A 20,406-nucleotide genomic window follows, 5' to 3' on the forward strand; every position below is an offset into this window, starting at 1 on the left:
CCGGCGGGAGGTCACGTGACGTGTCGGAGGGGGGATGAGCTAGGTGAGCTAGACGACCGAGACCACCACAAGAAGCGCGTAATGACCGGCCCTAAACCCAATATATGGAAACCGCGTTTGTTCGAGTTCAAGTTTCAGTGGCAGTGCGGCTGCGGTACTAGGTCTCAGCCATTTACAACCTTCCGAGAAGCTCTGTCGGACGTTTGCTAATAATTTTTCATGTCTCATTCCTTTGGGCCAATCGATTTTCTCGACCCAGAACCCGATGAGCTAGATGTTATCGCCAGTTCCAGGTCAAGTACGACTCTAATCGGTGACGGGTCTCCTCAAGTCGAAGAGGAGAAACTCACCATCAGGCTACGTGTCTCTCCTTCCAAGAATGATTTACGAAGTGGAGAAAATATTCAGCTGACGGGAAAGCGCGTCAGAACGACATCATTTTCTGCCGTAGACAATGGCGCAAACTCTCAGAAAAAGCAGAAGATACAAGATAAGAAAGCGGTAAGCTCCGTAGTAGCTGTCTTGCGCGGCTGATGCTGATGACCCTATGATAATTGATTTTCTAGAATACCATAGTCATAAATGCAAGAAGGGTACAGCTCGAATCCGCCCGCAGAAAGTGGCTGTACCGCCATCATGACCTGTTTCAACCACTATTGCCCTCGACCTCATTCTTTGACACATTGCGCAAGGAAATGAAAGAAACGGGAGGAAACACGGCTTATGTCCCACTCTGCGTCCCCATGACACAGCCTTTGTTGGTAGAGGGTGGTGAAATGAAGGATTATCAAGTACGCATAGCGCATCCTTGGCTCACAGTGTTTGCCTGAATACTTTTTGTCTGCAGCTTCAAGGTCTTGCATTCCTTATTTACATGTACAAAAACGGTATGTTTTTTTTTTGCATCGATGATGCATCCTAGGGACTAAGATCGCGCGTAGGGATGAACTGTATATTGGGTGATGGTAAATCTTCGTTCTTTCATTACATTTTATCCATCGTGACGATTTACTAGAAATGGGCCTTGGAAAAACATTACAAGTACTTCTTCCCTTCTGGTCCGTGTGCTTTATCTGACATAGTGCCAGACACTATCCCTCTTTGCACATATTCAAGAGAACGAACCGGGTATGCCACCTATAGTCATTCTGTTTTGCTGAATGCTCAGGATCTGTGAAGGCCGTCATGATCCCCATCTTATTATCTGCCCTCTTTCTGTTCTGTCTTCCTGGCAAAACGTAAGATTTGTAATTCTATTTTCAACCATTTCTCATGTTGGCTTCCTATTCAGGAAGCCGCCCGTTGGGTACCCTCATTGCGCGTATTTCGCTTCCACGGCACTCAGTCAGAGAGAGATCGACTCAAGAACAGCGTCAGGAACGAAGAGATGAAATTCGATCTATGCATCACAACTTACGAGGCGTATGTTTGTGAAGACAATTGGTTCAAGAGCCGACGATGGTTTTATTGTGTTCTTGATGAGGGGCACAGGATCAAAAATTCTGATACCAACCTCTTCAGCAAAGTCCGGGGCATAGGTTCCCTGTACCGACTAAGTAAGGCGTTTCCTTTTGTATTGTATTTTGTCATCTCACTGGCGTGTGCTGCTAGTCCTTACTGGCACGCCTGTGCAAAACAATCTGGTTGAGCTATGGGGCCTCTTGAATTGGCTATACCCATCTATATTCACTCCTCCTTCACAGCGACTATTTCACGAATCCTTTGACCTCTCTCGTGGCTCATACTCGATACCATTCCTCAAGGCTGCGCAGGAACTCCTGCTCGTCATTATGATGCGCCGCACCAAGGCGAATGTCGATATAGCCGTACCGCCACGCGAAGAACTTACTTTATTCATACCCATGACGGAAGCACAGAGGTTCTGGACTTATAGATTGTTGACACGAATGGATACAATGGACCTGAAAGAGATATTTACAGAGGAGGATGTCCCGCTGAATGAGGGACGCAAGGAAGTCTTTTCGCACATCGCATCAGCGATAAATCGGAATGTCTCTGGAGGGACAAACAGTGAGTGACCTCAAATTGTACTTGCTCGTCATTATCACGTGCTTATAACTCTAAGGATGGCGGAAGCTTATGAATCTGTTGATGCAGCTGCGCAAAGTCTGTGATCAGTATGTCGTATTTTGGTCTCTTTGTGATTGTTGCTCAGATCAGATGATAGTCCATATCTGCTAAAAGACGCATCCCCTTCGCCGTATATTATTGGCGAACACGTCATTGCCTCCTCCTCAAAACTCATTGTCATTGACAAGCTTCTTACCGATATCCTGCCCAAAGGAGAACGTGTCTTGATATTTTCTGTGAGTCCTTAGAAACAAAAATGCCTGCGCCAGCCCGAGACTGATGAGCAGTCGTAGCAATGGACAAGGTAAAGGGCAATTGTACTTCTCGCTGATTATGCTTTGATGCAAGGATATTAGCATGCTTGATCTTCTGGAGGATTACATGGAACTGCGGTCAATACCATACGCTCGGCTGGATGGTGGAACAACTCGCCCTCGGCGGAATCTTGATATCAAACTGGTGAGGATGATTTTCTTGCCTTGCTAGCTGCTCCCTGATATCTGTTGTCCGTAGTTTCAACAAGAAAAATCTCGTAGGATCTTGGTTTTAATCACCATGTTTCTTGTGCTGAAAACCGTTTAGCATATCAAGTCTTCCTTGTTTCAACCAAAGCGGGTGGACTTGGTACGTGGAGTTCTGCTTGCAAAGATCTGGTTTTACACTTTGGTAGGTATAAACCTCACAAAAGCATCAACTGTCATCATGTGCGACTGCGATTGGAATCCTCAGGTAAGCCTCCTGTGGCAGATCTACTCGATGTCCGTTAAAACGTCCGCAGAACGATTTACAAGCCATTGCTAGGGCCCATCGCATTGGTCAGACAAAAACCGTCAAGGTGTGTCCGATGCTACGTCACAATTCACCCTACAAACGTTGTTCCTGTAGGTGTATCGCCTTATTTGTCGCGGAAGCGTCGAGGATCAAATGCTCGACCGCATTCGTCGCAAGATGTTCCTATCATTGAAAGTCATGTCTTCCTCAACGACGTCATCTTCTAATGAGGATAATACCCAACTGAAGACTACTGAGCTTCTGGACATTCTGCGCAAGGGTAGCAGCGCCTTGTCTCGGTCAGATGTGGGTATGGATTTAGGGACATTCCTCAAAGCGCCAATCCAAGAGATCCTCGACGACTCGCGAGAGCGGGAAGGGGTAAGGGATGCCAAGCTGAAGAAAGAGGTGGTGTCTTCGCATGATACTGCTGAAGAAATCGATGAGAAAAAGATCCTCGATGTAGAGGAAGAGGAGCGAAAGCTTCTTAGTGGTATCGCTCAGGTTCAGAGCAGACTCTTCGAGGGAAAGCTCGTTAAACGCAATCAAAACAATCATCAGATTGCACAGGAGTGGCAGGAACTGCAGCAACGGGCGCGGATTGACAGGACGGTTGTGGTAGATGGTATCACAGTCATCGCTGATCATATGGGCCAGAGTGCAGTTCGTGTGTGTTCTCTGCGGAAAGTAAGATGTACTGATTCGTACTTTATCAGCCAGAGGAAATAAGCCCAGCCTCGAAAAAGAAGTCGAAATCAAAGCACGAGACAGAGGATTGGTGCATTTATTGTCGAGACGGTGGCGACGTCATCCTCTGTAACTCGTGTCCTCGAGGTGAGACTGAACAAGCATGTGGTTTGGCTTGCTTTTGACGCCAAATCACCTAGTATTTCACCCCAAGTGTCATGGTATTACCAAAGCGCAACTCCGCAAGCTACCAATGATCTGTTGTCCCCAACATACATGCTCGGCTTGCGAACGCTCCACTGCTGAAGCAGGAGGAATGTTATTCAGGTGCGTAAATATCCTCAATGACGACCCAATCTAAGATTGTGTAGGTGCCAAACATGCCCACAAGCGTTCTGCGAAGATTGCATGCCTGCAGGAGATATGGATGCCGTCGGTGATGTGTTACCTGAGTTGTAAGTGCCTAAGGTTCGACTGATAGGTTTCTGACGTATCTCTGGTTCTCCAGTGTGTTGTTGGGGTATGGTGCTGTGACTACAGCCTACTACATACGATGCCATGAGTGTCACGAACATTGGGAAAAGGAGCCGCAGGCCTGGAAAGCCTGGGAGGAAGAAATGGCTGAAACACAGGCGAAACTAGAATCCTTACCACATAGAGCATAGGGGTATGTTTACGTGCGTTTGATTTGGCCTGCAGACTATGCTTTGTTGACTCATCACTTACAATTTGTATGTATTTTAACATTGAGCGATGTGGTCTTTACTAGTCGAGCAGGGTGTAATACCATGGTCTTGGCGGACGATAGTTCAAGTTTAGACTTGGTGATCGAAAGTTTGGTCATTGGTCCCCGCAGTGTGACGTCATTCTTGGCATGGCAGTATAAAACCTCGTCTCTGCTCTGACACATCCGTCAACACCAAGAATGAGCAACTTACCACCAAAAATCACACCTGTACCAGCTGGCACTCCCCCTGCCGAGTGGGCGAGCAAAACAGAATCCATATTTCAGTCCGACGTTGTTACCCCTGATCCCGCCATGAGGACGACGTCCAAGCCTCAACAACGCCCCATCACAACCAAGACCAACTTGAGTACCCCAGGTCACGAATTTCCGGGCTCTTATCCCAGGGAACACGAGCAAGAGCTGCAAGAACAATCTCGCGGCGATGGGTCCGACGGCCCCGCGGCTGGCACCTCAGTTGTTCAAGCAGCGAAGCAGTACATGCCCGAACCTGTGGAGCGCACAGTCGAGTATGCTGGTCAGGCAGCAGCTACATACCTTCCTATCCCTCAAGGCGTCAAAAAATCGGTGGCGTCCTACTGGTGTGCGTGGCCCCTATCTTTTGCTCGAGTTGCCCTGACGAACTTTTATCAGCCAATGAGGAAGGTTGTCAGCCTAAAGGGACCCAGTCCGAGTTGGAACAACAGCTCTCTACTTCTCTTCCAAGTTCAGAGTTGAAGGGCGCCCAGCCTCACGAACACGTTGGGGGTGTTGGTTCTCTGCCAGGAACTATCTCAGAATCAAGCGTCGCCTTACTACCTGATGAACGGGCGGAGCAAGATGCTCAAAGACAAGTAAACTTGACAAAGGACGAGTCTCAAACACGAGGTGATAACCAAGTAAAGAGCGCCACCCATCCCTTCGGTGCTGCTGCGGTTACTGGGAAGCCAGGAGTAAGTACAACTATGTCTCCGCCTTGACCTCTCTTCATTCTTCTCGCTATGTTTATTTTTGGGCGAGTTGATGCGAGTACCGCAACGCTGATGTGCGTTTTCACGGACGAGCGGTCGTTTTTTGTTTCTCTTCTATCTTTTTGTTGTACTGCCTTTTGGCAGCTGGCCCTGTCTTCGTTTGGGTTTCGAGGGAGCACGCTGCATGTCGCGGAGTTATTGACAGGTTCGATCATGATCGTACCAAGTCATTCTGCCCTGACATTCAGTTATGACAATTTATGTATTTGCAATTTCCCCGGATTGTCTCTTCAAATGTTGAGAAGTCGAGATGTTTCAGACTCCAACATTGAAGCGGGGATGGTTGGCTATGCCATGCTCTACCTTCAGGTTTTTCTTGAAAGCGCCAAGCTCCTGTGTTAACCTTGGACTTGATCGTCTGTCTTTTATACATTATTCCCTCCGAGTCGTTGTGTCTAGAATCTGACGTTGTACTCATTGTAGCCTTCTAATCTTTCGAAGGACCTGTCCGCTCGGGCTCAGTCCAGCCAGTATGGGACACAGACAGACCCTCAGCAACTGGACAAACCACCTGCCCAGCAAACAGATCAGCACCGCGCAAAGCTTTCCTGAACCAAAGTCCGTGTCTGTTGATCACACTCCGAAGCACGAAGTGCTGGAAGGACACGATGCTGAGGTTGGTGTTGGCGGAGGCGCCTATAGGAGCGGCTCAGATATGTGACCAACCACCAGGCAAGACAACAGAGACCAAGGCAGCCACCACTGCCAGTGTTAGGAAGTGCAGTAGGCACAGCTGAGTTAGCAAAGGAAGGTATGTATATGTTGTTTGACGTGTGTTCTATAAGTTAATTGCATTTCAAGTGGGCGTCGAGGATAAAGCTAGCGATAACAAGGAAGTCCCTACGCATGGTCAAGAAGCAAAAGTGTCGCAGCAGCCTGGGGATGAAAAGTTGACACAAATTAAAGGCGTCGACAGTAGGACAGGCGATGTAGGCAAGGTGGCTGGTGACAGGGGTAGCGATGAGGATATGAAACACACCCACAAAGCTGGAGCGCGCACAGGAGCTTACGATACAGATTATCACCCGGCAAAGTTGCATCCGCCGCCGGTTGGCGAAAGCGCGAGCCAGGCGAAAGCTCAGCCTGACTCTCCCGTGTCGCCGGCATCTGCGCCTCCAGCGAGCGTTACAAGCTCTAAGGAACATCGGGTGAGTTTCATGGATAAGCTCCGAGGTGAGGCAAAGGTGATTGCTGGGAAGATGACTGGCAAGGAGGATAAAGTGGAAGAGGGCAAACGGATAATGCATGGCGAAGTGTAAGCTACCGCGGAGTTGTGATTGTGTCTCGACCTGATTCAGCATCTGACCGTACACGCCAAGTGTTGTAATATCTAGCAGGCTCAATAAGATTCCTTGACTCCCGCCGATAGCGTCGCACTCGATGGAATATGATATCATTCTCTGCCAGTTAACTAATCATGAGTCTTATCTCCAACTTGAAGCTCCCCAGAGCAGTCTGATTGGCTGCGGCCTATTAGTTTAGGCATGAGCCACAATGATGGACGGCGAGACACTTATGGGTGATTGAAACTGTGCCTGATCATATGATCTGAAGGATAGTCAAATGAGCATATCCTCTTCTATGCAGCTGAAAATTAAAAAGATGAAAAACAGTCCGCGGGAGGAACTCTGGCGCCGGGTGGAGGCTACTCAGCCAGTCGCCGAATGAAAAGAGCCTCTTCATAGTCCGAGAATTAACTACCGCAAGCATTTTCAAAACACCTGCACGAAGGCCATCGGAAGATCCACGGAGATGATATAGTTACTTACTGAAACCAAAATTCATGAACACATTGAAAGTATGCTCTGATTAGTACTGTCGGGTGATTCACGCTTGAAGCATGCGATAGCCCGCTACAATTGTTTAGGACAATCGGCAAAAATCTTTTAGAGCAGTAATTTCGGCAGATAAGTGGCATGTGGAGATTATTCAGATTTTATAGAGGAAAACTCACCGCGAAGCAATTAGACTGGGCTGGGCGAAGGAAATTGTGGCTGTGATGTCCCCGTCAGTCAAAGTAAGGTTCGGGAGAAAAACTGCCACTTGGATGTCTATTCTACCCTCCCGCCACCGGGTTCCTCGTTGCCCAGAGACCTCTGCACGTCGCCGACTACGACGAGCGCGGGGTGAGCGCTTGAGCGGAGCGCCAAGCCGTGTCACGGCCCGGGCCACTTAGTCATCCTCCTCCTTCGTGCCCCACAACAATATCTCTTTAGAGTTAATGTCCCGCAATTTCAACTCCAACCTAATGCCCCGGATATTATTTCATCGAAATTCATCATGGTAATGCACTCTACGAAAGCAATCCGCAGGGATGCTTCTTATTAATTATTTGTTTATCATAGCTTCTCGCTGCGGACTCGTCGCAGATATAACTCAAGGTACCAAGCTGGGGCATCCCCCAGGATCAGTCCGGGTCTCTAGTTTACATGTTCCATCAAGTTCCCACAAGCTAGTGAGCACATCGGGTACTCATGACCGTCGTGGCCGAACCTTGGCTTATCTCCAACGTGGTGGCGCAACACTTGATGCATCGTCACGTATCGACTGCAGACATCCAGCCATGAAATCATATTCGGTCATGAATCTAGTACAAGGGCAAAGATCGAATGGATCCGACGAACGCGCACGGCGTGTGTACCCTCAAATTCAGGCATGGTATATCACAAGAAGCGTAGTACTGTCGTCATTGGCATTGTCGCCACATGCTTCATGTTGAAGCTACAAATAACTCGTACAGATTTAGACCGAGCGCAAAAAGTGAAGAGACTCAATAGAACAGGATAGAAGACTATAGCGCTGGAGATGGCCGAGTATGTTAAACATTTAAGCGAGTGTTCAGGCCAGCGCTATCAGATAATCTACTCTAGCGCTTCCGATTGTAAGGCGGAGGTGAAAGATGCAACTCTTGCATGATACCAATGCTGGACCATACAATTGTCGACGTAAAGCTCTACGAACAGACACACTTGTTCTTTTCTCCTCTGCCTACTTTCGAGTGTGGGGCTCAATGCTGCGTGGAGACTCACGGAAATGAAATATTCATTACCTCTGTTCTGGCTTTTGGGACTTATCCTAGGACCGAGCGCCGCTGATGTATTCTTTACATTTACAATGCTTTGTCATACCGGCCGGAGAGGTTGGCACGGTTAGGAAGGGTATGGATACAAATCAAAAGATAAGTGAGAAAAGTACTGGCGGTTACCAAGGAACAAAAATGAATGCAGAATGTCTTTAATGTCTGAGGCAAAAAAAATGTCCGGGACGGGAAGGGGAGTACTATAATACGACTTTGAACCTATTGAGTACACGTCTGTCTTCTGCGGACAAGGGACTGTAAGTCGTTAGATGTCCGGGTCGTACAGACTGTGAGGAATGAGGTTGTCGAAATTCTGGAGTATCACGTAGACTGGTCAGGATTGAAATGCTGGGTAGGGACGTCTCTGCACGTCCAGACCCCATGGCAGCATCCGATGACGGCGGAGATCTTGGATGATGTTGGGTAGGAGATAAAGGCATTGGTATTGACGAGGAAGAGGAAGAAATTGGGTGTCGGGGACTTCCTTGAAGTGTAGAATACTGACTTGTGTGGCCACGTACATGACCCGCCGAATTGTATGGCTCCATTCCATCAGTGGCATAAGAGAAACGATCGGTACGAGATCCGTTGGCTTTGCTGGAGACAAAGATGCCAGCCGGAACTTTCAAATTTCGAAGGTAATCGTAACTTTCAATGACAGGAAGTTGAGAATAGTCATCCCCCTGTTGCGGTAATGAACAAGAGTTCTTCTTGATTATGAAGACTAAGCTTACTGTGAAGTATGCAACGACATGCCATTTACGCGGGAGACTTGAGCCCGGAAGGTAGACTAATGCGGAGTAAGTTTGTTTTGTCAGTCCATTCGGACGATTGGGACGATCTTTTCGTCTATTTGTCGGAGGAGCCACAGCGAGTGGATCCGCAGTACGAAGCGCTCTATGATGCAGTGAGTACACTAAGAAATACGCTGATTCAAACCGCGACAAATTACCTTAAAGCAGCTTTAGCATCTTTTTCTTCCTGAGTTGTCTCCATCTTCTCCTCGTAGAATAAGTAATCACCACGCATCCGACTTTGCGACCTAGGAGACACAGGTCATGACACCTTCTACATATGAGGTAATGTTGAATACCATCTACGTCCGTCTGTCCAGCGTAGGAGTCCCCCATCGTTTTCGGCCTCCTCCCAGACGAAGACGTTCCCGGAGGACACCTGCTCTCTTTCTGAAGCAGTAAGTCGCCGCTTGATCAATGGTAACATATTGAGGCGCACGGCCTCGAGGACAACGTGCGCATCTTTGGCATCCCGGACATCTTTGTAACTCATAAGACAGAGCTACTAGGGGAGGCAATGATAACTCACGTAATGCAGGATGCGTCGGAGGTCCGTTGTGGACAGTAGGTGAGTTGGAATAGTGCGCCATTTTAGATGAATTCTGTGATAATGATCAAAACCCTCCATTCCAACGTGAGGGTTTTATAGTCTCAGGCAAGCTCGCCATGGACACTAAGCGGAAACGGAGATCTCGAACAACGTGGACAACAAAGTCGTGACATGAGACGAATAAACCTTGTTTCGATGACCCGCAATATCAGGTACCCGCTCCAAAGCGTTTCGCGCGCCAAAGTTCTTCCTGTCGTAAAAACACCCCCTGTACCGATCAGCCGATCGTCCAAATAAGCAGAGAAGATTAGATCGGCGAATCTTCTCACATACCAAAATCAAGTGGTCGGCAAAGCTCGTGTGATATTATTTGCCTTCATAGTCAATTTGAACAACACAGCGCATGGACTTTGTCCTAAGGAAGGTCATTAGACGCAGCTAAGTCTAGTATCATATTACCACACACAAACACGGCATCCGAGTCCTACATGAGAGTGGGTTGGAACTTGAGTGCTCATCCACGTAGATTCCCCACGAATAAAGTCGGGTGAGTCAGGTTGCCATTGAATAAGCATGCCGAAGGGTTTAGTTTCAACAAGGTGACATGCGATTGATATCTTCTGCCGCGATCACTATCACTACCATCCAGATTGATGGGTCCTTGTCCAGAATTAGGACTATCGCGGCAGAACACCTAGCGAGTCGAATGTCCTGTATCATAACCTGCCAACTTTGTCATCACATGATGTTAAGTACAAACGTTCGAAGTGGTCTGCTTACCCCTGCATAATTATCCCAAAGGTGCTCGAACGAACGACGTGTCTTCTGACTTGCTATCAAAACGGTAGCATTTCTGAAGGAAGTCGACACTGCAATGATATTAGCCATATGGCTGAACTGGCGCAATCCATGGTTTCATCTGAGATAGATTTACCGGGCTGAGACTCATCGAACAACCCGAATGGTGAAATGTCACTATAGGTTGACCGACTCGGAGCAGGAAGTCGAATGTACAGTTGACGTGGGAATTTGATTCACAGTGCGCCGGTTTTACTAATACTTGGTGACTAGTAGACTGGTTCAACGGGATATTTCTGCGCGACACATGAAAACCGAGTCCATATTTTGAGACTGGGACTGTAATAGAATGCTAGACATTTCTTGCGAGAAACAGCTTTTGCCGCGCCAGAAAAGGATTAAGTTCTTCACCTCAAGCTCCGAGGGAAACTTGAAATAGACTTCCGCAACAGGGGTATGGTAATTAAGTTCACTTCAGGTGAATATTTAGGATGAATGGGTAGCTGGCCTAAGGCTGCGGATAGGAATTTAGGTGATATAATTCATCCGGTCGAATGGCACACTGGCCCCGCAACCAGCATTTGGAAAAAGGGACATGAGAACATGTCGAAGTTCACTGTGAGGAAGTAAGCGTTCCAAAAAAACAAGCCGGGGCAACGAATTAGGCGCTGCTACCGCTTGGTTCGTCATGCATCTCTAAGACTGCCGCCCAACGCATAAGTGAGGAGGCCAACGTCTGTACAGAGTCTCGTGCGCCGGTCTGCCCGCGCAGATGCAAATTTATCCTGATGTCATGACAGGTGTCCCACAGCGGTCCGATTCATCGTCGACAAGCTTAGATGCGGCTGGGATGAGATAGGTGCATTTATATATGTCATAAGTGAATGCGACCGACTCATCTTCCTTTCAGACTTCGTCTAAGTCATGATACGACTAGAGATACAATTGAATCTAAGCGTTCGGCTGTCGGTCAGTGACAGTTGGAAAATATGGCATTGTCGTCTCTACCGTCGCGAGTATCAGCGAGTGTGTCCCAGGGCACAGAGGACATCAAACTCAATTGGCACGCCTAAAGAGAGCTTGCGTAATCTTGCGTAATGAACTCGGCTACTATCATGCCAAAAATAAACGGTGGCCAAAATAGGTTGACCCATTTTTGTCTTGTACATCACAGCTAGGTGCGACTGAAAGATGATGCGGCAACAAGGGTAGTTTTGCTACATCTCGCTCTTGACCCTAGGGTTCTACAAATTTCATTTGCCTATCAGAAAGAGAGAATGGCCCCACTTTGAATATAAAAATTGTTACCTGCCGCGGCCATATGGCGCCACAATATTGCAGAAATCTCCCTAATGACCCTGAAATGTCGTACATCCGAACTAATGTGATTGGTCGACAACTCTCCATTGCAACCATGTCAATGACAAAAGTATTGTTGGGATTAAACGATAAGAGGGTGCCGCGCATGTTGCCAGGCGTCCCGCATCCGGCGGTCGCTCGTCGAAAATTGCAAAAATTCGCACCTAGGTGGGACCTCCGCAAGTCTGCATGCTCTAGGCGTATGACGTAGAGCATGAATAAAGCCAGAGGCCATTGGTTGTTTGAGCCACAAAATTCGGTGCCGAAGCTGACAAACATCGACAAGCCAATGGACTACTCGAGATTAGACCATGTTGCTGCGGGAGAGAACCGTCACGGCCGGCGCACGTAGTACCAGTATTCCATGACCATGGGGAATGTTACATAGCATGTGAGTGTCGTGCAACCATTTTAGAGGTGCGAGCTAAGTGTCCTTGTAGCGGCGGAGAGACAACCTGAAAAGACATTGGGGCCCGCCGTGGTCACGAGTGAGATAGAGTATCCGTGGAGCAAGACTCGGAGGCCACGCTAGTGACGGACGACCAGTGATAGAGGAAAATACTTAAGCCTCGCCATGGGATAGATTCAGAGTTCATGAGAGTGAGGGACAAAAGAAGCACTTCAAAATGTGCCTGCCAGTGCGCCCGCCGGCTGAGTCAATGCAGGGCTACCATCAAAATACCACACCACAAACTCGACCCTAAGTGCTTACTTTCGCTGTTGGGTGACTATTTCATAGGGCCGGGGCTATAGGCTGAATCATACTAGTGACGGTGATGTGTAAAAGTTGTTGCACATGCAGAGTCAAGACGGCCCCAATGGTTTACGTAAATGTCCACATCCAGTTCGCTTGCCAGTGAGCTGCTCCGAGGTCAAAGTGTCGGCGACCTTTTGTGCACTACTTTCAACTGAACGGAGATATGGTTGATATGGAACAAGGTGAGAATACTGCTCTCAACAGATTCTCAAGATATGTTCTCACCAGCATCATGATAATTTGATAAATCACGACACGCCAGGTCATGGCGGGCTCAAAGTGACGGCGGAAATGGAGGTTATCCTCAGTCAACAAGGCTATATTAGCATTAAAATGGGTAGCGAGAAACTTAGGGCCATGTTTCAGACACGTGAGTTCCTCGGATTTTGATTGACAGTTTATACCTGTCATATGTTCTCTACTGGCAGCCTGCCTGAGAACAACACTAACGCTGAGCATGCAGAATTCGGCGAACTGGATATCAATAAACTTTCACCATTCGCATTCGCATGCATGACTGGGCAAATTCAAGACGTCAAAGCTGTTCGTCTCTATCTCCATGTCATGGCTGAAATACTGATTCTCCGGTCAAGGCAGTCAGCGGAGGGGTTGCGCCGGATATAACAGGAGCTGAAACGCCTTTCAAAATTGGTTTTCTTTCATTTACCGTTCTCGGCGCACAGCGAATCAAAGGAGCCACTCCAAATTCTCTTAAGCATCTTGACGTTATCAACTATCTCCTTCAATACGGTGCACCCCCGGATTTGCCGGATATATCCGGTCACACAGCCCTCCACCATGCATGTACTCCTCCGCTTGGGCATTTTGAACTCGCCAGGGCACTTCTCGAAGGCGGAGCTAACCCGAATGTTCAAAACCGTTATGGTGAAGTCCCTCTCTTCTTTCCATTCCAGGGACAAGACATACAGATCCTAGATTTGCTGATGGAGCACAACGCTGATCTGGACATCAAGGACGGAAATGGTGATTCTCCCCGTGCTTTGTGTGTTGTGTTTGGTCCCCAAGTCACAGCTGCGGTTCGCCGGTGGGAAAGGAAACGATCAGGGGAGAAAGCACTATGGGAAGAGAAGGAATGCGAGTACTGTAAGAAGAAAGGGAGAGGCTTGAAGCAGTGTGCACGATGTCACACAGTCCGATATTGCTCATCTGACTGCCAGCGTAAGAGACCCCTACTACCATGTCCAGGCGTTTTTCTCACTCACGAGTTGTACCAGGTATGCATTGGAAAACCCATAAACCATTGTGCCAGCCATTCTCCACGTCAACCACGGTCACACTGAAGCCAACCTACGGCAGCTTCTCGTCTGCAATATCACATGCTGATTTCACTCGCGAAGCCCTCGGCCTCTCGAGTTCCAAGTCCAAGCCGCCTAAAAACACTCCTCGTGCCCAGATGTCCTTTGATCAGAGGTCCATGATCATCAAGGTGCAAGTGCCTGTTGATCCGTTCTCTCCGACTGCGACATCAATGGGACTGGGCAGTTTGCTCATATATAGCAAAAAGAAAGATTTCATGTGTACTGTTGAACGAGCTGGAAATACGAACGCGTATGATGATATCGTCCGCGTGGTGAAATCCAGGGGTGTCGGAGGGGTCAAGGCCTATTTTGCCGCAGAACTGCGAACTCGCGATGAGCTGGTTGTCAAGATTTCTGAAACTTTAGCGGAGCAGCCGTTCTAGGCAGCTTTCAATATTCTCTGCTAGCGCAATTCTCTATTGTTTGGTGAGAATCGCCTACTTCTCAAGTGGTAACTGTCGCTTACTGATCTCATGAGCAGGAACAATTGTTCTCGTCACGCCACAAAATGATCGATTCTACTTATTGCAAAGATAATCACACTCGTCACCAAAATAACACAAGGGCGAGTAGATAACACAAAATAACTTGTACATTAACTCAAATTCATCAATCGAATATGCCAAATCTTCCGATAGTGACAGTGTCAACGAAGGCTAAAACTGTGGGTGTAACCATGCTCAGGATATATTCTCCCACAACCAGTTTTGGTCAACGGTACGTGAATATGAACACGGAGGACTTCAAGTTATGGGCTCCTAGCTTACTGAGTCTTTCTCCTTGGTAATGGCGCATACGATGTGTTAGGCGGGCAATGGCACTATCGCATGATCCGGGTGCACTGCGACATCGTGCATGTGGGGAATGAACGTTTGAACGCCGAGCTTAGCGTAACATTGCATGCGACTTAGCCGCTTGCGCCTTACGTGGTAGCCGCGGAGCGCATACATCTACGATGTCGTGATCCACGAATGGAACAACCGAAAATGAAGTACCCAGAATTCGGTACCTGCGGTTAAGAGCGTGCACGCATGATCTACATCGTAACCTACACGATCAGAGACGACCGCCCTGGTCAAAGAGTGCCAACCAATCAGCTCTCTTCAGGAAGCGACCAGTTGACATCGAGGGAAACGTGCAGATAAGCCGGGGAGTTTCCGATAGTGTCAGAGTTCCTGATATTAATTTGCAAAGGTCAGTTCGCTAAATGATAGCATTGCTAATGATGCTGAGCATGATAGCCCCACTCAATTCCCTTTTATTCCGCCCCCATTTTATTTTTTCGAGGAATTTATGAGTGACAGATTGATAACGCGAGAAATAAGATGTGTTGTGATTGAGATCAAGTGTTTTATTCGATTTCCGATGCACACCAGCGAGCGCTGAGATTAGAATATGCTCAGGCGGCACATTGAACGACGCAGCTCGAACTTGGGCTCGAAGTACAATGCCGACAGCCATGGATGATGGATTCACGTGGACGTTCCCAATGGCCATCGAAAATACATACCCTAGAGGCCCACCAGATGTGTATTTCCGTTTCTTGCTTCGCGATTTCCGTCTATGATCTGCGGGGCTGCGAGAGCGAGGTCGAGAAGTTCGTCGTCGTCTTCTGCAGTTGTGCACGGCAAGGACTTCAAGCTGCTTAGCTGTAGACTGATGGGGCTTTATAGCTGAGTTCGGGTACATCGTAAACGCGCCATGCATGAATGATATATGATACAAGTTGATGCAGATAATTGTACCTAGGCAAGTAGCATCCCCCGCGCTCGCATTGTTGAAACTCCGCGATTACGAGCGTAGGCCCTTGTGACAATCACTGTGTGACCTAACTTCCCTTGGTGGAGTTCTGAGTTCTTGCTGGCAATTATCGCAATTATGCTGATTATTCGAGCGCTGTCCATTACTCCATATCCACCTGACATTAATCATCCGCATAATTAAATATTCTCTCAATCAATTTCATAAACATTAATGAGCTCCACGGATCGTATTGTCGTACGATCAGCCGCGCGGCCTGAGTCACATTGACCTGTTCGTCAGGTGGTGCAGCACGGGGTTGAGATGACAATCATACCATACATGTAAGTGCTGATTGTGTACAAAGCACGTTTTTACCCCATTGATATATAGGAAGCTATTTTCCAAGTGAGTTGCATAGCAATGATCATTGAATTTGTGCTTGGAAGGCCGAGGTATGTCCTACATGATCTTGGCAGTGATCACTGATATGACACGGTGTCGCGCACCATAAGTTACACGCGGGTTGCATTGAGCCGTGCTCCTGCATTTGCTACACCGTGACTGTTATCATTTCCCAAAAGAGTTGTAACAGTTGCTAAACAACAGAGACACAATAGACTTATGTATGAGGGGGTGTCATGTGCTCGTCCGCAGGTTAACATCAAATCAAATGGTACTCCTGCTGCCTGCGGCATCTAAAACGAGTAAAAGTTTACTCACTTTATTATTTATCCTCTTATCTTAGCTCACCATGACAGCTCATCGATGTATCAGCGACCCTGCAGCCATATCATTAGCAAAGCCAGAATACTAATTTGAAATCCTTTGCGGTCCAAATTAATGGAGCTGGTTTTGCTTAAAGCCCCATTGTTCAACCATCGATGCCCACTGACGCGAGCAATTTTTCTGTCACGATGGTCATCAGATCTATACTCTACACGACTCGTGAGCCGCAGTATTATTGTGCTGTGACATCTATGAACAAGTGTGGTCAACAGAACAGGCCAGTGAGAGCCCATACAATTATGTCCCTACAGAGTGGGTCTGCATTTTTGTGAGTCATCTTAATTGGACATCCTATACTCCTCTCATATTTTCCTTAGTTTTTGACGGCTTATAGTATCTCGACCGGTATGAATTTCTACTCTTGACGGCGCACAGTCCTGATATTGTGACACTTCCAGCCATACATATGGGCCAGGCGCTCAGATATAAACTCTGGTGGATGATTCCTACAGTGACCTTTGCGGGCATTCTGGAAATATTCGGATGGAGTTGCAGGTTATGGTCAAGCCAAAGTCCCGAGCTTTTGAGGCCTTTTGAGATGCAGTGAGTTTTCATCGAGAACGAATCGCTTGTATTCACACTCGAACATTTTCGCTGCAGGCTCTTCGGCACTATCTTAGCACCCACTCCACTAGTTGCAGCTTACTTTATTATCTTTGGCAGAATAACCATTCATTTTGGGCCCCAGTTCAGTCGTCTGACCCCAAATATGTGTTGGTGTTACTTCGATATACTGGCTTCAAGTTACTAATTTGGCGCAGATATCATAGTTTTTTTCTCATTGGTGAGTACCTCACATACAAGTGATGCCGATACTTCATATTTTCCGGTTCATGCAGGATACTATATGCTTGACCATACAAGCTGTTGGAAGCGTATTCGCTGCAGAAGCCGTGAATGAGTACAAAAGCCCCACGCTGGTAGGCGCCACTTGTCGTACCTTGTGACATTTACTGCATGCAGACAGGGCGGGAACATTATGTTAGGAGGGATTTCTGCTCAGCTTTGTGAGTGATACGTGGCCCTATAGCACTTCTCTCATTCCCTCCGCTCTCTAGTTGCTATATGGGTCTATCTCGGTTTGGCGGCCGAATTTTTCTTGCGTCGGAAATACAATGCACCCTTCCGCCGCCAGGTCATTAAATTTGGGAAAGGTCAACGTTCTATGAGTAAAGATGTGCAATGCATGATTTACGCACTCGGCTTCTGCACCATCTGCATTATCATTCGGTTAGTGCTCTGGACATATTCTTATCAACAGTTACAATGTACTAATTTCGTCCTTAGATCCGTGTACCGCACAGTGGAGCTCGCCGATGGGTGGTCTGGGACGGTGATTTCGACCGAGTCCTACTTCAGTACGTCGTGGCATTATCTTCACGTGTTGCCGACAGAATACTGATCGACAACAGACTGGCTCGATGGGGGTTTCGTCGTCGTTGCTATGTATACTCTCAACGTTATTCACCCAGGTATATATCTGAAGTCTGTTGACACTTCACTGCCAGACGAAGACAAAGTCAATCTAAGTTATGTATTTTGATTCTTTTTGCGACATAGCTAGTTTCACTTGTTGCTACGTAGTTTGACGTGATGTACCGTTTATACCCTGCTCTGCAGATCCGTCCCTGAAATGTTGATATCCTAGATTCCTATATAGTCATTCGCACTTTCCACGCAGTGTTCGGTCGCCGAAGGTTCGCAGAAGTCAGTGAACGTCCCCATGTCTGCGGCCCGGCGAGTGAACGTGTCTAAAACATTGTATAATCACATCCGATTGGCTGAGGCCTGCCTAATAAGCGATATCCCCGACACCCTTTAGTGGGAAGAGGTTTTGTCGGTTAAATTCATGCAGGCACCAGCTGTACGTACGCAGCGGCTTGCCCCATAGGACTGATCACGAGTCTATGTAGCGCCGCGGAAAATATTTACGTCAGCTCACACACACCAGTTTTCTCTCGTTTCACACATCTCAATTTTAGCCTCTGAGTGGGATTTATTTTCTGATGCATTACAGTACTACGGGTCGTTTCGGAGTTTCCTGCCAACGTCGGACACTCACTTCCATTCAGTTTCTGTTCTATTTGATGGCGTTTCGTTATGTGTCTGCATCGATAACGTTTACATGAAATTTTCAAAAATCACCTATTCTCCCATCTCGTTTCGCTCACAGGCAATGATCTGGCCATTGCTGTGATGCGCCTTTGTATGGTGCGGAGATTGCTGATGCGTTGTATTCCTCCACTTACTACAGTCGTCCTTGGCCATGTTCGACCTCCGATACACTTGTAGATGTCCCTTACTATCGAAGACCTTTAACTCCGAGCTCGAGAGACTGTCCCGATCCGAGATTCAGTCTAGTCTCTTTCGGCAGGCACCACATCTGCGTGGCTTGTATGACAGACGTTCTCAGGAAGTCGAGCAATGCCCTTGCGAACCTTGTGCGGCAACAAACCCTCCAGCGCCGAAAAATGAGTACGTCAGAGAGGCAGTGCTTGAGTATAATGCCATCAGCATCACTCGATGCTGTGCCATTACCATCCGTGCGGCGGTGAGTGTTCATGTGTTTGGGGCGTGGCGTCAGATCTTTGATTAATCTTACGCAGCTTTGCAAAAAGATCAGTTCCAACTTCCCATCGCGGTCCTCCAGGATCCATCATGCAAGAATTTGATCGAGTCTCCACTTGCATAGGTAATCTATCTTCGAGATACTTTTCATTGGTGTATAAATTACATATAATGTTCTAATGCTGTTGCTGTACATGCACAAGACTTGGTATTGCAGCACCTACTTATGGGCCCTCGGCGCCCGGCATCCACACCACATAAGACGTCTATTAGTATCATGCATGGTAATGTCTGACCTGAGCAATTTTTATGATGGGCCCCACCATATCAACGACTCTTCGGTTCACTAATGGGCCACTATGGGTCGCCTCAACATTTTTGACATGATGACTCCTTGCAGCAAAACAAGTTCAATTATAAGTTCCTATCAGTTCTTCTCGCGCAACATAATATTGTCTAACAGCAGTAGGATGGCCAGTCAAAGGAATGCCCTGCTCTTCTCCAGCATCGTTTCGGCTGTTCGAATCAATGTCACACCCTAGTAGAACATGCCTCTGCTGTACAATTCTGAAGCCCAGGCCTGTGGGTGGCTCGATATTCCGCGAGTCGTTTCTGTCCTGCTGCATAGCGCGAATGCCATATACATGCTGTGGTTCTCTTCTTTATAATCCTTCAGCACTTTACCGTACAGGTACTGCGGTGTTTCGTAACCTTCATCACACATCTTATTCTCAATGGCCCGTCGTCGTCGTGTCACCTTCAAGTCTCCAAGCTCATCAGATGTATCGTCGCAAAAACTTCTACAACTCCTTGAGTAGTGGATTCTGCCACCAATGTCGACTCGGAACCCTCGAAAGGGAGAAAATAAATCGTAGGTCATCAGGCAACGATAACGACAACGAGACGAAGAGTTCAAAGCGTCCACGGTCGTAAGCCGTTGTGTTGTATACCATGTGTATGAATTTGATTTCGCATTTTCAGGCAAAAAGAGGATTAGTAAGTGTATGAAGTACCGATCGTCTAAATGCCTGACAATGTTTAGTGAGGAGCCAAGCTACCCAGAGGATATCCAGGACCCGGGAGAGATACACCTCAGTCACCTTAGTAAAGTACGAGTCGTCATCGTTGGTATGTTGATATCTATCTTCACTCAGCTCGCATTGATGATGTCCTTCAAGCCATTCGCGCGACTGATCTCACTCTTGGTCTCCAAGGGATCCCATGCGGTGGTCAAGGCTGATGGTGCTGAATACCAGACAAGCAATAAATCTGTAAACGTAGACCAGGCTGTCGTTGGGTGGCACGAGCGCATTCATCTGCAAGTCGTCCTTACCCTCGTCTGTCCTGCA

General features: G+C 47.6%; 7 protein-coding genes across 7 annotated transcripts; 5 read left to right on the forward strand and 2 right to left on the reverse strand.

Moving 5' to 3' along the window:
- The first annotated feature begins 103 nt into the window (after positions 1-103).
- EDB93DRAFT_1162472 (P-loop containing nucleoside triphosphate hydrolase protein) lies at positions 104-4,461 on the forward strand. Its single transcript, XM_041450079.1, has 22 exons — positions 104-501; positions 567-791; positions 848-887; positions 942-965; positions 1,016-1,041; positions 1,089-1,128; positions 1,180-1,238; positions 1,292-1,556; positions 1,612-2,031; positions 2,087-2,138; positions 2,189-2,327; positions 2,385-2,395; positions 2,448-2,550; positions 2,605-2,623; positions 2,674-2,715; positions 2,762-2,820; positions 2,870-2,926; positions 2,977-3,525; positions 3,579-3,696; positions 3,750-3,876; positions 3,921-4,004; positions 4,058-4,461. Exons 1-22 carry the CDS (start codon positions 220-222, stop codon positions 4,212-4,214), a joined length of 2,898 nt encoding a protein of 965 aa, XP_041305067.1. The 5' UTR covers positions 104-219; the 3' UTR covers positions 4,215-4,461.
- Positions 4,462-4,588: 127 nt separating this feature from the next.
- Positions 4,589-6,563, forward strand: EDB93DRAFT_1089992 (uncharacterized protein; the record flags this gene model as incomplete). The annotated part of the gene is made up of 4 exons (XM_041446247.1): positions 4,589-4,877; positions 4,940-5,240; positions 5,831-6,012; positions 6,160-6,563. The coding sequence occupies 4 exons, from the start codon at positions 4,589-4,591 to the stop codon at positions 6,561-6,563; spliced, it is 1,176 nt and encodes a 391-aa protein (XP_041305068.1).
- Positions 6,564-8,491: 1,928 nt separating this feature from the next.
- EDB93DRAFT_689335 (Gti1/Pac2 family-domain-containing protein) lies at positions 8,492-9,984 on the reverse strand. The gene is made up of 5 exons (XM_041457105.1): positions 9,707-9,984; positions 9,477-9,657; positions 9,336-9,425; positions 9,118-9,280; positions 8,492-9,066 (listed from the first exon to the last, which is right to left on the reverse strand). The coding sequence occupies exons 1-5, from the start codon at positions 9,765-9,767 to the stop codon at positions 8,584-8,586; spliced, it is 978 nt and encodes a 325-aa protein (XP_041305069.1). The 5' UTR covers positions 9,768-9,984; the 3' UTR covers positions 8,492-8,583.
- A 2,502-nt stretch (positions 9,985-12,486) lies between these two features.
- EDB93DRAFT_689309 (ankyrin repeat-containing domain protein) lies at positions 12,487-14,519 on the forward strand. Its single transcript, XM_041457104.1, has 7 exons — positions 12,487-12,608; positions 12,653-12,823; positions 12,904-13,011; positions 13,105-13,184; positions 13,235-13,820; positions 13,877-14,386; positions 14,442-14,519. The coding sequence occupies exons 2-6, from the start codon at positions 12,805-12,807 to the stop codon at positions 14,341-14,343; spliced, it is 1,260 nt and encodes a 419-aa protein (XP_041305070.1). The 5' UTR covers positions 12,487-12,608; positions 12,653-12,804; the 3' UTR covers positions 14,344-14,386; positions 14,442-14,519.
- Positions 14,520-14,955: 436 nt separating this feature from the next.
- Positions 14,956-15,714, reverse strand: EDB93DRAFT_689553 (uncharacterized protein). The gene has a single exon (XM_041457106.1). It carries the CDS (start codon positions 15,665-15,667, stop codon positions 15,164-15,166), a length of 504 nt encoding a protein of 167 aa, XP_041305071.1. The 5' UTR covers positions 15,668-15,714; the 3' UTR covers positions 14,956-15,163.
- A 777-nt stretch (positions 15,715-16,491) lies between these two features.
- EDB93DRAFT_689593 (RTA1-domain-containing protein) lies at positions 16,492-18,260 on the forward strand. Its single transcript, XM_041457107.1, has 11 exons — positions 16,492-16,648; positions 16,702-16,757; positions 16,807-16,834; positions 16,888-17,032; positions 17,090-17,202; positions 17,251-17,273; positions 17,329-17,409; positions 17,457-17,496; positions 17,548-17,719; positions 17,777-17,847; positions 17,902-18,260. The coding sequence occupies exons 1-11, from the start codon at positions 16,585-16,587 to the stop codon at positions 18,030-18,032; spliced, it is 924 nt and encodes a 307-aa protein (XP_041305072.1). The 5' UTR covers positions 16,492-16,584; the 3' UTR covers positions 18,033-18,260.
- Positions 18,261-19,372: 1,112 nt separating this feature from the next.
- EDB93DRAFT_1162528 (uncharacterized protein) lies at positions 19,373-20,356 on the forward strand. The gene is made up of 4 exons (XM_041450080.1): positions 19,373-19,986; positions 20,039-20,053; positions 20,100-20,185; positions 20,236-20,356. Exons 1-4 carry the CDS (start codon positions 19,544-19,546, stop codon positions 20,295-20,297), a joined length of 606 nt encoding a protein of 201 aa, XP_041305073.1. The 5' UTR covers positions 19,373-19,543; the 3' UTR covers positions 20,298-20,356.
- The last annotated feature ends 50 nt before the right edge of the window (positions 20,357-20,406 follow it).

The sequence above is a fragment of the Suillus bovinus genome (assembly GCF_016758785.1).
Source record: "Suillus bovinus strain UH-Sbo-P2 chromosome Unknown EDB93scaffold_52, whole genome shotgun sequence".
Lineage (NCBI taxonomy): Eukaryota > Fungi > Basidiomycota > Agaricomycetes > Boletales > Suillaceae > Suillus > Suillus bovinus.